Genomic DNA, 11736 nt, shown 5'->3' with positions numbered 1-11736 from the left:
ACACACACACAACACTAAAAAAGAAAAAAAAAAAGAAAGAAAAGAAACAACAACAGAAAAAACCCGGAAAGCACGGGAAACAAAATATAGGGAAGGATGGAGATTTACAGGCGAAGGATACCGTTGATATTCTTGATTTTTCTTTGTCACTGGCGTATACATTGGAAAGGGGCGGATGACAGGCTTTTCCGAGAACAGTACACGATATTATTTGTTTCTCCCATTTATAAATTTCTTTTTGATAATTCAACTTTTATCTTAGATCTTGCATATGTGCTCAACTCGGGGAAATGTGAGGTAAAGCTACCTAGTCTGTTGGTTACCTCTAATGTATTGTGTCGCTACGGCCTTTGAGATATGGCGCTTCCTGGACAATTCTAAACCAGAGTACCTCTTCCTGTTCCTTAGCTGATCTTAACATCCGCCGGAATGACTCCATGTGAATTCACCCACTTTATTACAATCAAGAACCAAAACGAAATATTTTGGGCGCATTTTAATGTCAATGCGTCAGTGCAATCATTCGTGCCTTATTCTGTGCCTAACAAGTCGGGTTCAACACGGTGCATCGGGTACTGTCTTGTGGCTAGGTGAGTTACTGATGTTGTCGCGGTTGGTGGGCCATGCGACCCACAAGATCCCCCGAAGGGGTCTCGGTGTCATGTACACTTTGTTCGTATAGAATGACGTCCCTCACGGTCGTGCACAGATCCGTCACAGATACCTGACTCTAGCCAGCAAATGGACATGGCGGTTCTGTGGATGTCCTTGTAGCCCTCCCACGGGAGCCCATCTCCATCCAGCTCGTGTTCTCTGGAACGTTCTCGCGGCGGCGTTTCCCAATTTCCACTTTGGAGTCTGCTGGTAGGCGACCCCTAGTGCGTGGAGTGGTGCTGGACCTCATTGTTGGCGCCGATGCTAGCCCAGAACGCACAGTTGCCCCGGCCAGCTGAGCAAAGTGTGGAGGCATTGTGCGGGTCAGTCCGAGGCGTTATGCTTAATGAGGCAATACAGGGACACTAACGCAGGAACTGCACATGTTCTTCAACGCCCCTGAACCAGCTCTGCGAAATTGCCGATCAATAGACTAAGGTTGTCAAGCGCCTTCTTCGCCAAGATCCTGGAGAATCGTGAGATGTGGCGGCTAGCGGAGCTGGGTACCGCGAGAATCATTATTCATTGTACGGATTACCTGCGCTTCAAACTGCGAAGTCTTGAAGCACAATGACAGGCAACTCCGGCTCATCTCCACGAGGCGCAATCCAGCCAGCTGGACTCTCTGAGCCTGCCGTCTAGACTCTGGACAGAAGAGCAGTAGATGTATTGAGAGCAAAGAAAGCTTCTATAAGGTGTGAAGTGCCTCCCACATACTCTGCAATGCTCGGTTCCGACACCACGCACTTTGTCCAAGTAACCCACACTCTTTTACTTATACCACTCCTTACGCACTTTCATTATGGTTCAGATTCTGGCACGCATTGCTGCCCTGATGGGCCTTGCGGCTCTCGCTTCGGCTCAGCAGGCCTCAATCGACTGTGGCCGTCAAAACGACCTGACCGGCCCGAGCGACAACACTGTCTATCTCTCGGGAGGCTATTCTTTCGCCATCAGGTGTCACACACTTCAGCTCAATAATCATAATGACTGGACATTCGTGGGCCGACTCGGTGTGGAGGCATGTGTCGCCGCCTGCGCAACCAGCAGCACTTGTCTCAATAGTGTCTCGACTTACGACGGGCTCTACTGCTACCACTCGGCAACGAAGACACTGAGCAACGGCGTGATTGAGAAGAGACATCCGTACATCAGTACTTTCAAGATCAAGGCCCCGCTGAACTGCAAGGACAAGTCGAGCAGCGGCACCATCTTCACCCCTGAGGGATCCAGCCAGAAGTACCAGATCCTGTGTGACTACCAGTTCGGCGGCAACACCCTGGGCGCCTCGAAGCGCGCAGAGACGTTTGAGCAGTGCGTCGGCTTCTGCGACACGACTGCCGGCTGCGTGGATGTCGTCTACAGTGACGCCAAGTACTGCTGGCTCAAGTCGTCCAAGACCAACGGCTACGCCAGCGGCGGCTGGTGGACTGCCGTCAAGGTCGTGGACGGCACGGGCTCGGGCAGCACCAACACTGGCAGCACCACTGGCGTCGGCGCCGTCAACTGCTTCGACAACTCGGCGGACAATACCGTCTTCACCACCCCGCTGGGCACCTACGACATCCGCTGCAACTTCCAGTACGACGGCGACGTCCTGGGCGCCTCGAAGCGCGCCGAGACCTTTGAGCAGTGCGTCGACTTCTGCGATTCGGATGCCGGCTGCGTCGACGTCGTCTGGTCCAACGCCAAGTATTGCTGGCTCAAGTCTTCCAAGAAGGGTAATGGCTACATCTCTGGCGGCTGGTTCACGGCTGTCAAGCGCACCGTCGCCGCCAACTAGACGTCTTGAAAAGACAGCGACAATGTGGGAGGATGCAGCCATCGCTTTACACTATAATAGTTAATAATTAATGTCCTGACCTCCCATACATGCTTCCTTTATTATCATCGAGGTCACATGATGTCTGTTCTGCGCCCAGCTCCACGAGGGGGTTTCGTCATTCATCAGTAGCCGACAACAGACGATACTGGTTCCTAAGACCCTTTGAAGCTCCTCTCCTTGTCCTGTCATCACCGCCTAAGCCCTGCCAGGTCCTCATCCCCGGCTTACACGCTATCGGAGGAGCAAGACTTCGAGGATTATGTCTTCACGCGTGACGATGCCATTTCACCCACGGAAAAGATCATATATCATCTCATTGGGGGGGGTGCAAATCAGGCGAGTACTTGCACGGCACCAAAGTCTTTGAAACAGCGTTTTCATAGCTCAAGGCTCACCCCTAGGAAACAAAACAAGAAACAGAACAAACGAACAATGACCGTCACCTATGCCAGTGAAAGATAATAAAAAAAAAAAAAAAATAAAAAAAGACAATTTCGCGCTTGCGTGTACACCACGCTATCAGACACACAGACACACAGACACACAGACACACATCCCACCCGCCCACCCCAGACACGTTTAGTAGGCCTTAGCCAACCGCTGCATCTGATACTCGAGGGCGGTGAGCGGCTGGAACATTGGCGGCCGCTTCTCCGAGATGAACTCGTCCATGGGGCCGACGCAGGTCTCGTGGCTGGCCTTGACAAAAAAGGGGATCGAGTACCGCTCGGGCACGACGAGCTCCTTGCCCGTCTGCCGCGTCCGCTCGAGCGCGGGCGGGAGCCGGACCTTGTGCAGGCCGGCCTTGAAGATACCGTTGGTCCAGCGCTCAAAGGTCTCGCTGATGTTGAGAATCAGCTCGTCCGGGCTGGCCGGGTCCGGGTCGACCGTCTCGAAGCGGTCCGCGTGGTTGCGGTCCTCGATCTCGAGACCCCCGACGCTGTCCTGAAACAGGCACGTGATGATGCCCAGGTCGTAGTGCGGCCACACGCGGCTGACCTCCCTGGGTGCATGCTCCATCACCACCTCTGGGTAGTGGTTCAGCCGCAGCTCGCTCGCCCGTTGGTCGCACCGGTCCGTGAATGTCCCCGCGCTCAGGCCCAGGCCCAGCTCCATCGCGGCGAGGATGTCCATGCTCGTCTCGTGCAGGCGCTCGTAAAAGTCCTCGAGGAACGCCTTCATCGCGGGCACCTCGGACTCGTAGAGCCAGCGGTTGGGAAACTTGAGGTCGGTCGGCGGGCCAATGTCAAAGTGTTCCTGTGAAAGCGAACAAAGACTGAACTTAGCCTTTGCAGCTCATAGAAACACTTCGCGTGGGGCTCGCCATGGTTACGGGCTCGGACGTGGCATCGGAAAGTGTGGGCAGGAGAACCCTGACTTCGAAAAGAGAGGAGGGACTAACCTTGGAGTCTGTGTCGGTAATGACCTCACCGTTCTCCTTGAGCGCGCCAAAGAGCTTGGCGGTGCTCTCGGATCCGACACGGCTCCAGCCGCGCTGCGGGTCCGGCCCGGGAACGTGCTCGATCTGGCGCTTGACAGAATCAGGTAGACTGAAGAATCTCTTGGACTAGAAGCAGGGGAGGTGCAGGGCAGAGAAAGTTCATCAGCAAATCTGTCACCGATCAAAAGCCGCTCACTTTGCATTCGAGCGGAGGCGCAGACGGAAGGAAGTGTCATTGCCCAGGGTTGCATTTACTGTTGCCATTGCCTCCTCGATGACCGAACGAGGAATACCATGATTCACAATCTTGACGAAGCCGTCCTGCATGAGACCCTGCACGAGCTGGGCTGCATATGCTTTGCGCTCCGCAGGGTCGGCCGACTTGTAGCGCGACGCGTCGAGCACCTTGACCTCCAGCCGGTAGGGCTTGCTGACAGCCATGGCTCTTACAGGGTATGGGTGCGAATGTATGTATGTGCGTGTGTGTGTGTGTGTGTGTGTGTGTGTGTGTGTTTGTGTGTGTGTGGCACTTCTATGCTGCGGTGCAGGGGGCAAGGGATGAAAGGCCGAATGTCACCTAGCCTGCGGATTGTGACGGTAGCTTTGACAGATATGACGTTCGTTGGCTGACGGGTTGAGATTGCGAGCTCGCGATTGAGCTGGAACGTGGACACTTCTAATGGGTATTATACATTGAGGCTGAACATGGAGTGTTGTCTATGCTCATGCAGACAAAAGTGTCGTCTGGCTGGCGGTCCTACTGAGCATGACGTCTCGTGCTGGCCAAGGTGTGGCACCAGGATGATTACGATGGGCTGGGTAACAAATGGTCTGATGGTCTGACTAGATTCGAGAGGAGACGCGCTTCTTTGACAGCCCGGCCAGGCTATCACGAGTGTGGGTGTACTGCCAGTTTGTGGATGAGGTGATGCCAGGCCAGGACTGTAGTTATGGCCTGATTCGTAATTAGATGCTGCTTGGGGAGGGCTTCCTAGTTTAGAGCTGGCTGCAAACAGGTACAGCCACGAGATTCTAGTGGTGAATCTGCTGCTGCACTGCCTACTGAGGGAGACTGCAATACCTTGAGATGGTCACAACCTACTTGGCTTTGCGGGCGAGGCCGCAAAGGCATGAGTGCAGTGCAGGTACAGTGGCGCGTCCCGCGTGATGGGGACCCATGTTTCGCTGTGGAAAAAAGCTTGGGCTGCTCCTGTGCACCGTGTTTCCGCATTACCCACGACAACTTTGCGTGGACAGCCAAACTGGGTCCCGTGATCTGCAGACTTTCAAACTTTGGAGAGCAGCACCTTAGAGGTCCGCCCCGGCTGGCTATGCTGCGTTACCAGCTGGGTGCTCTTCTGCCACTGTGACCAGCAAGAGAGGGCTGGTTGCCTGTAGCTGACCCCTGAAACCAGTGGGACAGCGCTGTCCGGATTCCCCCAATGGACGTCTTGGCGTAATACTGATGTGGTACGTACCCAGGTGGATGTAATAAACAACACGGCGTATGTAAGCCAGGCCAGTCAACGTAATGCTGTCAGAGGCGCGTCCAGCACTCCCCGCTCCTGACTTGAGGCGGGGCCTCCCCGGAGCACTTCTCATTCATCACGTACGCAGGGTGCTGCTGGCCGTACAGCAGACCTGCCTCTGCGGTGATGCGTGCACAGGGACCACACTGGCCGTCGTGATGCTCATCACGCCAACATCTGATTCTGACGGAGACATGTCGCGATCGCGATCTGCGTGCACGCATCACGTAGAGACATGACTGACACCAGGCTGTCAGTTCTCGTGGCACTCTGACTGTCACGGTTCACCTCAGATTCATTATCATGACAGTAGTCCGCAACGCAACTTGGGAAATCCGTGCTTCAGTCGTGCATATTGTCAACGAAGCGGAGACCATCAACCAGGCCCCCCCTTGCTCTACGCCTGACGAATAGACGCCCAGACGAAGTGCATCCGCAATCTTGGCATAATTGTCGACGACGGATCCAGACACAGACGCATACACACGATGGACCAGAACCCCGTGGTGGTGCAGCCGGGGCCACTCCGGGGCAGTCATGCTGCTGCAGCCAAGCCGCTGGTGCTCATCCACGATGGCGGCGGCACCGTCTTTGGCTACTTCAGCCTGGGCAACCTCAAGCGTAAGGTCTGGGGCGTCAGCAACCCGCACTACTCGACGGCGGAGCCCTGGGCGGGCGGCATGGACGAGATGGCCGACCATTACATTGCGCTGATTGAGAAGGCGGGCATCAGGGGCCCAGTGCTGCTTGGAGGTAAATCAAAACAAAGCCACATACATGACTTGATTGACCATGCATTTTGCTATTGCTGTTATTGTTCTTGTAATACAAGCCTAGTGTCTGACTCTGCGGCTTGTCCCAAAAAAAAAAAAACAGGTTGGTCCCTGGGCGGCTACCTTGCCCTGCTCATCGCCCACAAGCTCAAGGACAGGGTCTCAAGCCCCTTTAGCGTCAGCGGGCTCGTGCTGGTCGACTCGCCGTTCCACCTGCCCGCCAGCCAGCTCACCCCCTGCGACGCGGCGCCGAAGCTGGACCACCTTCCCGAACTGGTCCGCAAGTCGTTCAACATTGCTGACGGCATGCTGCAGACGTGGGAGCTGCCCGAGTTTGACGATCCAGCATGTGGCTCCCAGCCCGTGCGCTTCTCCGTCGGCAGCGGCCGCAGCTTCACTGTCCAGCCCGGCACGGCCATGCACAAGACGCTCGACGGCAAGTGGCACGTCGTCGAGGCAAAGTCGTTCACAGCCGCTCAGCGGGCAGAGGCACAGGCTCCTCCTTCGCCGCCAGACTCGGACAGCGGACGGTTCTCGCCTGCCGCCGCGCTGGCCCGCGACAGCTCTGGCCTGCCCCCAGCCCTGCTGATCCGCTGTGTCCTGCCCACCGCTACAGAGGGTGACGCGCCAGAGGGCGCGTCGCAGGTGGATCTGTACCGCGCAGACCCTTACCTCGGCTGGGGCGATCACTACCACGACTTTATCAAGGTCATTGTTGACACCGAGGAGAGCCATTTCAACGTCTTTCAGTTTTCCCATGTGAGTGGATTTCCTTTTCTTCTCTTCTTCCCGTTCTGCATTTCCAGGCTGTGGCACTAGCCGCCTCCCGCTTGGCTGCCACTGGTGCAGAAGAGACTTTGGGACTGACAGCTTTTGTATTCTCCCAGGTCAACCAAGTAACGCGCGAGCTGAATGAGTGCCTTGCGGCTCTGGACAGTCTCAAAATCATGAAATAATGAAATAATGAGCCATAGACATTTAGATACGTCTCCTAGAATTGCATTGTGCATCACCCACTGCCTGGAGTCTTTGTGCAGCATGTGCCAATGATTGACGGGACTAGTCACTGGTCCTCAGTCTGTTTCTGGTCTGTTCGAATGTTGTGTGGTAGATATCGTGGTTCTTGTTCTGTGCCCGTACCTGGTTTTTGTAATTGTTTGGTGACAACCAGAAAAGTGTTGATCGACGCGTCGAAAGCACGAGACATTTAACGCGTCACTCGCATCCTGCACCTTGGCAAAGCGTGGAGCACAGGCCACACAAGACCCATGCTACCCCACAACACACCCGAAAGACCGCCCAGAGTGACCTCAAGAAGCAGAATAACGACGACGATAGAAATGGACAATATTTGCAACGTGTTGGTTGTGGTGAGCATGCAATATTTCACGACTTGGACAAAGCAAAAGAGCATCGCCTGTCTGTTATTTGCTTTGTTAGCGTGTTTGAGCAATTTATTTAGATTTTTGTAGATTTTCTTGACATTGTTGTCAATTGTGAACAACAACATCCAAAATCATGATAACAACCACCACCAACTATGCTCCTCCAAAAACAGTGTGATGTCAACACTTCAATAAAAATCACGAAAGTCATTCAATAATTCAAAACTAATCGAAAATGCAACAGATTGATGCACGCTGGGACGAAACTACGACATTCTCTCTCAAACAAACCACACCAAGTCACGAAGCTTCAACGTTAGGTCATCTCAGCTGTTATTCACGGTATTGTGTTGGCATTAAACATTTCTGCAGTATCAATTCTATCCTCGCGTCCCAAATCATATTGCTGTGTGGCCAATACTGTGCTGCATCCACCAGTTTTCTTCCTCCGCTTGTAAACCTAGCGCCTGCCTAGGAGGAAGCTCACCATGAGCCCTTTGTTGTCATCGTTGGCCCTAGCGTGCACAAGTTCAACGGTCGCCATGCATTGAGGGCCGGCGAGCTTAATCGGGAACCCTTGCTGCACAATTCCGAGTCCTCCCTAATGCAAGGACAGGGGGTGAGGGAGAGGCACACAGGCAGGCAAGCAAGTGACAGGGAGCAAAAATAGCACAAAAGGCTTCCATGGGGGCCGAGTCCGTGCAGGGTACACTATGTGCTGAGACTCGCCCTTCAGGAAAGAGGAGAGGGGCAGGGCATGGTGATTATGTATGTGAGCGACATCCATCCACTATAGCGTACAAAACATGAGCACTTCTAGTCGCGTCTAGTGTCATGGCTGAGGTGTGGACCAGGATTGTCCCCTGCTCGGATGACCCTGGATGCCTGCAGACCACGAGGCTGCATTACTACCCCCGGATATAGCGCAGCGTGGCCCACGCCAACGCATGCACCTCAGCCCCTCAAGGCGAGAGAAACAGTGACACTACATGGCCAAAGCTGTCAGATCCATGTACGTGGGTCCTGGGAAGCCCCACGTTGCTGCAAGTGGCAAGGGTCGGATGCTCCCGCTGGGGCGGTTGAAGAAACGCACGGCCGTGGTCACGACACAAGACATTACGGGTGGCGATAAGTACCCTGACTGTGCGTATCCTGGTCAATCACAGTACCACATCCACACAGGCTCGCCCACTGAACGAGGTGGCATGGGACATATGAACACTGTGTAGTGACCGTGCGCTGACGTGATGGCTGAGAGCAACGTCCCCCATGCGGGCTGGTAAGGCTGACCGGGGCAGCTGAGATGCCCAGCTGCGGCTCAACGACTCAGGGTCCTCTCCGAGGATGCTGATCCCTGCAGGAGAGCTGTAAGTCGGACAGGCTACGATGGTGATTGGTGGCTGGGGGCTTGCTCTGTCGCGGACCCAATCCTTTCCGGTTGCCAATGCCCCGAGTTCGCAAGAACGCACTCCTGCAAGCTTCGTCCCAAGTTTTCCTGATCGCGAACCATCTAGGTTGATCCAATCAAGGAAGCCAGCTGTGCAGCAAGCAAGCGGACAAGCAAGCAAGCCTTTGAAACATTGCGAATCAGACCTTTTGTTCACAGCATCACAAGATACACACACAGACACACAGACACACACAGTAGCGACACTACCAACACAGACACACAGATTGCACAACAACAGACATGTTTTCATCAAATTCTACAATGGAGCAGTTTCTGCTCAAGGACGCGGCCGTGAGGCAAGCACGCGTCTTGAATCTCTCGACAGACATCCAAGAGGATGCGAAATGGGTGGTTGCGCTGGCCCTGAACGAGACGGCAGCGCCGGCCGGGGACGAGGAGACCTCGGCGATTGTGAAGCGCCTCCGCAAGGCCTCGCGACGCCTCTGGCACGAGGCCAATGCCGGGACCAAGGTTCCGAGCACCTGGGTCGTGGTGGACGACATTGACGACGACGAATCGCTTACCCAGCAGCTCGCAAGGCTGGGCGTCACTTCTTCCGACAATCCTACGCAGCGAACCCTCCGAGCCGTCATCGCCGACGTCCTGAATATCCCCATTGCCGACGTGGCGCTGGATTCGTCCTTTGCCAAGCTCGGTGGTGACTCGATTCGTGCCGTCGAGGTGCTGTCCAGGTGCCAGGCGGCCGGGCTGGAACTCAGAGTTCGCGAGATTGTCGGCGCCGCGAGCATTGCCGAGCTGGCAGAGCTCGCTCGTCGCAAAAGTGCGGTTTCTTCGCAACAGGCGGCCGCTCGTCCCGCTGCGGATGTGGCTCGGCCAGGCGCGTTGTCGCCGATTCGCGGCCTTGCGCATTGGAATCTCCGAGAGCGGGACCTCGATGCCGAGCATCGCGAGTCCTACCGCTTCTCGCTTTCAAGCCAGGCTGCGGCTTCGGCACGCAAGATCCGCGATATCTCGTCTTTGCAGGCCGTCTTCGTCACTACGGTCCAGCAGTCGTTCTGCAAGACCTTTGGTGGAGTTGACGAGCCGGTGGCCGTCCAGTCGGAACAGGCGACGCTGACCTTCAAGATTCCCTCCCATAATGCCGCTCAGCAAGCCAATCCCGATAGTTTCAGGTTGGCCGTCAGATGTACCAAAGATGCTGTGGCGTCGGCTCGTGACGACAAGGTCGCGACCGTCGCTCTTGGCACGGAACTCTGCATCACTTGCGACATCGGTGGACAGGGGTCTGCCATTGAAACCCCTGTCGCCACCATTAAAGGCGTGGCATCGTCGTCTATCTTCAATATCAAGATCGATGCCAACGACCACCGGGTGGATATCTCCTTCGACTACCCATTGGCTCTCAAGCAGAATGTGCAGCAGCTCCAAGAATGGTTCGAGAGCTGCCGCAACCTGCTCGAGACCGAGCCATCACGTCTCGTCACCAAGTCTGGCATCATATTGTCGCTTGGCGACTTTCCCAACTTGACACTTTCGCATGACGAGCTTGATGCATTTTCCCAAGGCATTGAAGAGGTTGGCCTTGACAAGATCCAGAGCGTATACCCCACGACACCACTCCAGGACGGTATTCTGCTGTCTCAAGTGACATCGTCCGATGTCTATCGTATCTCCTGCGTCTTTGAAGTGTCCAGTCGAACAGCAGCCACGCCCCTCGACCTGGCGCGTCTGCAGGCGGCATGGAACGACGTCGTAGCCCAGCACGCGGCCCTGAGGACCGTGTTTGTCCCCAGCGCACGTGGCGGTGCCATGTTTGAGCAGGTCGTCCTCCGCAACACCGCCGCCGAGCTTGCCTACTGCGGCAAGTTCGCCAACAGCGACGAGGTCGTCGCGGCCCTCGAGGGTCTCGACGAGGCCTTGTTCGTCAAGGACCAGCCGGCCCACCGGCTGGCTGTGGGTGAGACTGCGGACGGGCGTGCCTACTGCAAGCTTGAGATCAGCCACGCTGTGATTGATGGCATCTCTGTCTTCCACCTCTTCACTAGCCTCTCGCGCGCCTATAGCGGGCAGAAGCCTGAGGAGGGCCGCGCTGACATGGAACAGTTCATCGCCTATCCGCAGTCCAAGGCCATGGAGGCGCAGATGGACTACTGGAAGACGCTTTTGCTGGACGTCAAGCCAAGCCTCTTCCCCACGCTGACTGACCAAGTTGCGAGCACGCCGACCAAGATGGAGAGCGTCTCGGCCAGGATTGCGTCGCCGATGGTCCGGGACTTTTGCAAGACCCATTCGATTACCGTCGCGGCGCTCCTCAAGGCCGCCTGGGCAATTGTCCTCCGCGGGTACACCATGACTGACGATGTTTCGTTCGGCTACCTGTCCGCCACGCGCGACCTTCCGCTCCCCGGGATGGCCAGCATGATCGGACCACTGATCAACATGCTCATTTGCCGTATCGACTTTACCGAGGGCGGCAGCGGAGTGCAAAGCGGACAGGAGCTGGTGAGACAGCTCATGGCCCAGCTCGGCGACAGCATGGATAACCAGGATGTGTCGCTGGCTGAGATCCAGCACGCGGTTGCCCCGGGCACCAGGCGACTCTTCAACACGCTCCTATCGGTCATGTATGCGATGCCTGAAGACAAGAGGCCCGAGAGGGAGATTGATGTCAAGTTGAGAGCCAGTCACGCTCCTACCGAGGTAAGCAGGAGCAGATAC

The 11736-nt window shown here is 55.7% G+C and overlaps 4 protein-coding genes across 4 annotated transcripts in view; 3 read left to right on the top strand and 1 right to left on the bottom strand.

The window, feature by feature from the left end:
* Positions 1-1456: 1456 nt before the first annotated feature.
* On the top strand, positions 1457-2437 carry B0I36DRAFT_367132 (uncharacterized protein; the record flags this gene model as incomplete). The annotated part of the gene is made up of 1 exon (XM_046159412.1): positions 1457-2437. The coding sequence occupies one exon, from the start codon at positions 1457-1459 to the stop codon at positions 2435-2437; it is 981 nt and encodes a 326-aa protein (XP_046008813.1).
* A 621-nt stretch (positions 2438-3058) lies between these two features.
* On the bottom strand, positions 3059-4361 carry B0I36DRAFT_250592 (oxidoreductase; the record flags this gene model as incomplete). The annotated part of the gene is made up of 3 exons (XM_046150556.1): positions 3059-3736; positions 3882-4046; positions 4176-4361. The coding sequence occupies 3 exons, from the start codon at positions 4359-4361 to the stop codon at positions 3059-3061; spliced, it is 1029 nt and encodes a 342-aa protein (XP_046008812.1).
* Positions 4362-5937: 1576 nt separating this feature from the next.
* On the top strand, positions 5938-7355 carry B0I36DRAFT_417492 (Alpha/Beta hydrolase protein; the record flags this gene model as incomplete). The annotated part of the gene is made up of 2 exons (XM_046162115.1): positions 5938-6202; positions 6326-7355. 2 exons carry the CDS (start codon positions 5938-5940, stop codon positions 7039-7041), a joined length of 981 nt encoding a protein of 326 aa, XP_046008811.1. The 3' UTR covers positions 7042-7355.
* Positions 7356-8596: 1241 nt separating this feature from the next.
* B0I36DRAFT_417486 (uncharacterized protein) overlaps positions 8597-11736 on the top strand; it is a gene marked incomplete at its 5' end in the record, with an annotated part of 66506 nt that continues 63366 nt past the window's right edge. The window contains 2 exons of the mRNA XM_046162114.1: positions 8597-8807; positions 9281-11718. Coding sequence (XP_046008810.1) covers positions 8597-8807; positions 9281-11718 — 2649 coding nt within the window. The remainder of the gene's footprint in view (positions 8808-9280; positions 11719-11736) is intronic.

Source organism: Microdochium trichocladiopsis, assembly GCF_020744255.1.
Source record: "Microdochium trichocladiopsis strain MPI-CAGE-CH-0230 chromosome Unknown B0I36scaffold_9, whole genome shotgun sequence".
Lineage (NCBI taxonomy): Eukaryota > Fungi > Ascomycota > Sordariomycetes > Xylariales > Microdochiaceae > Microdochium > Microdochium trichocladiopsis.
Note: the sequence above shows the minus strand (reverse complement) of the source record. Positions and strands in the feature narration are given on the sequence as shown.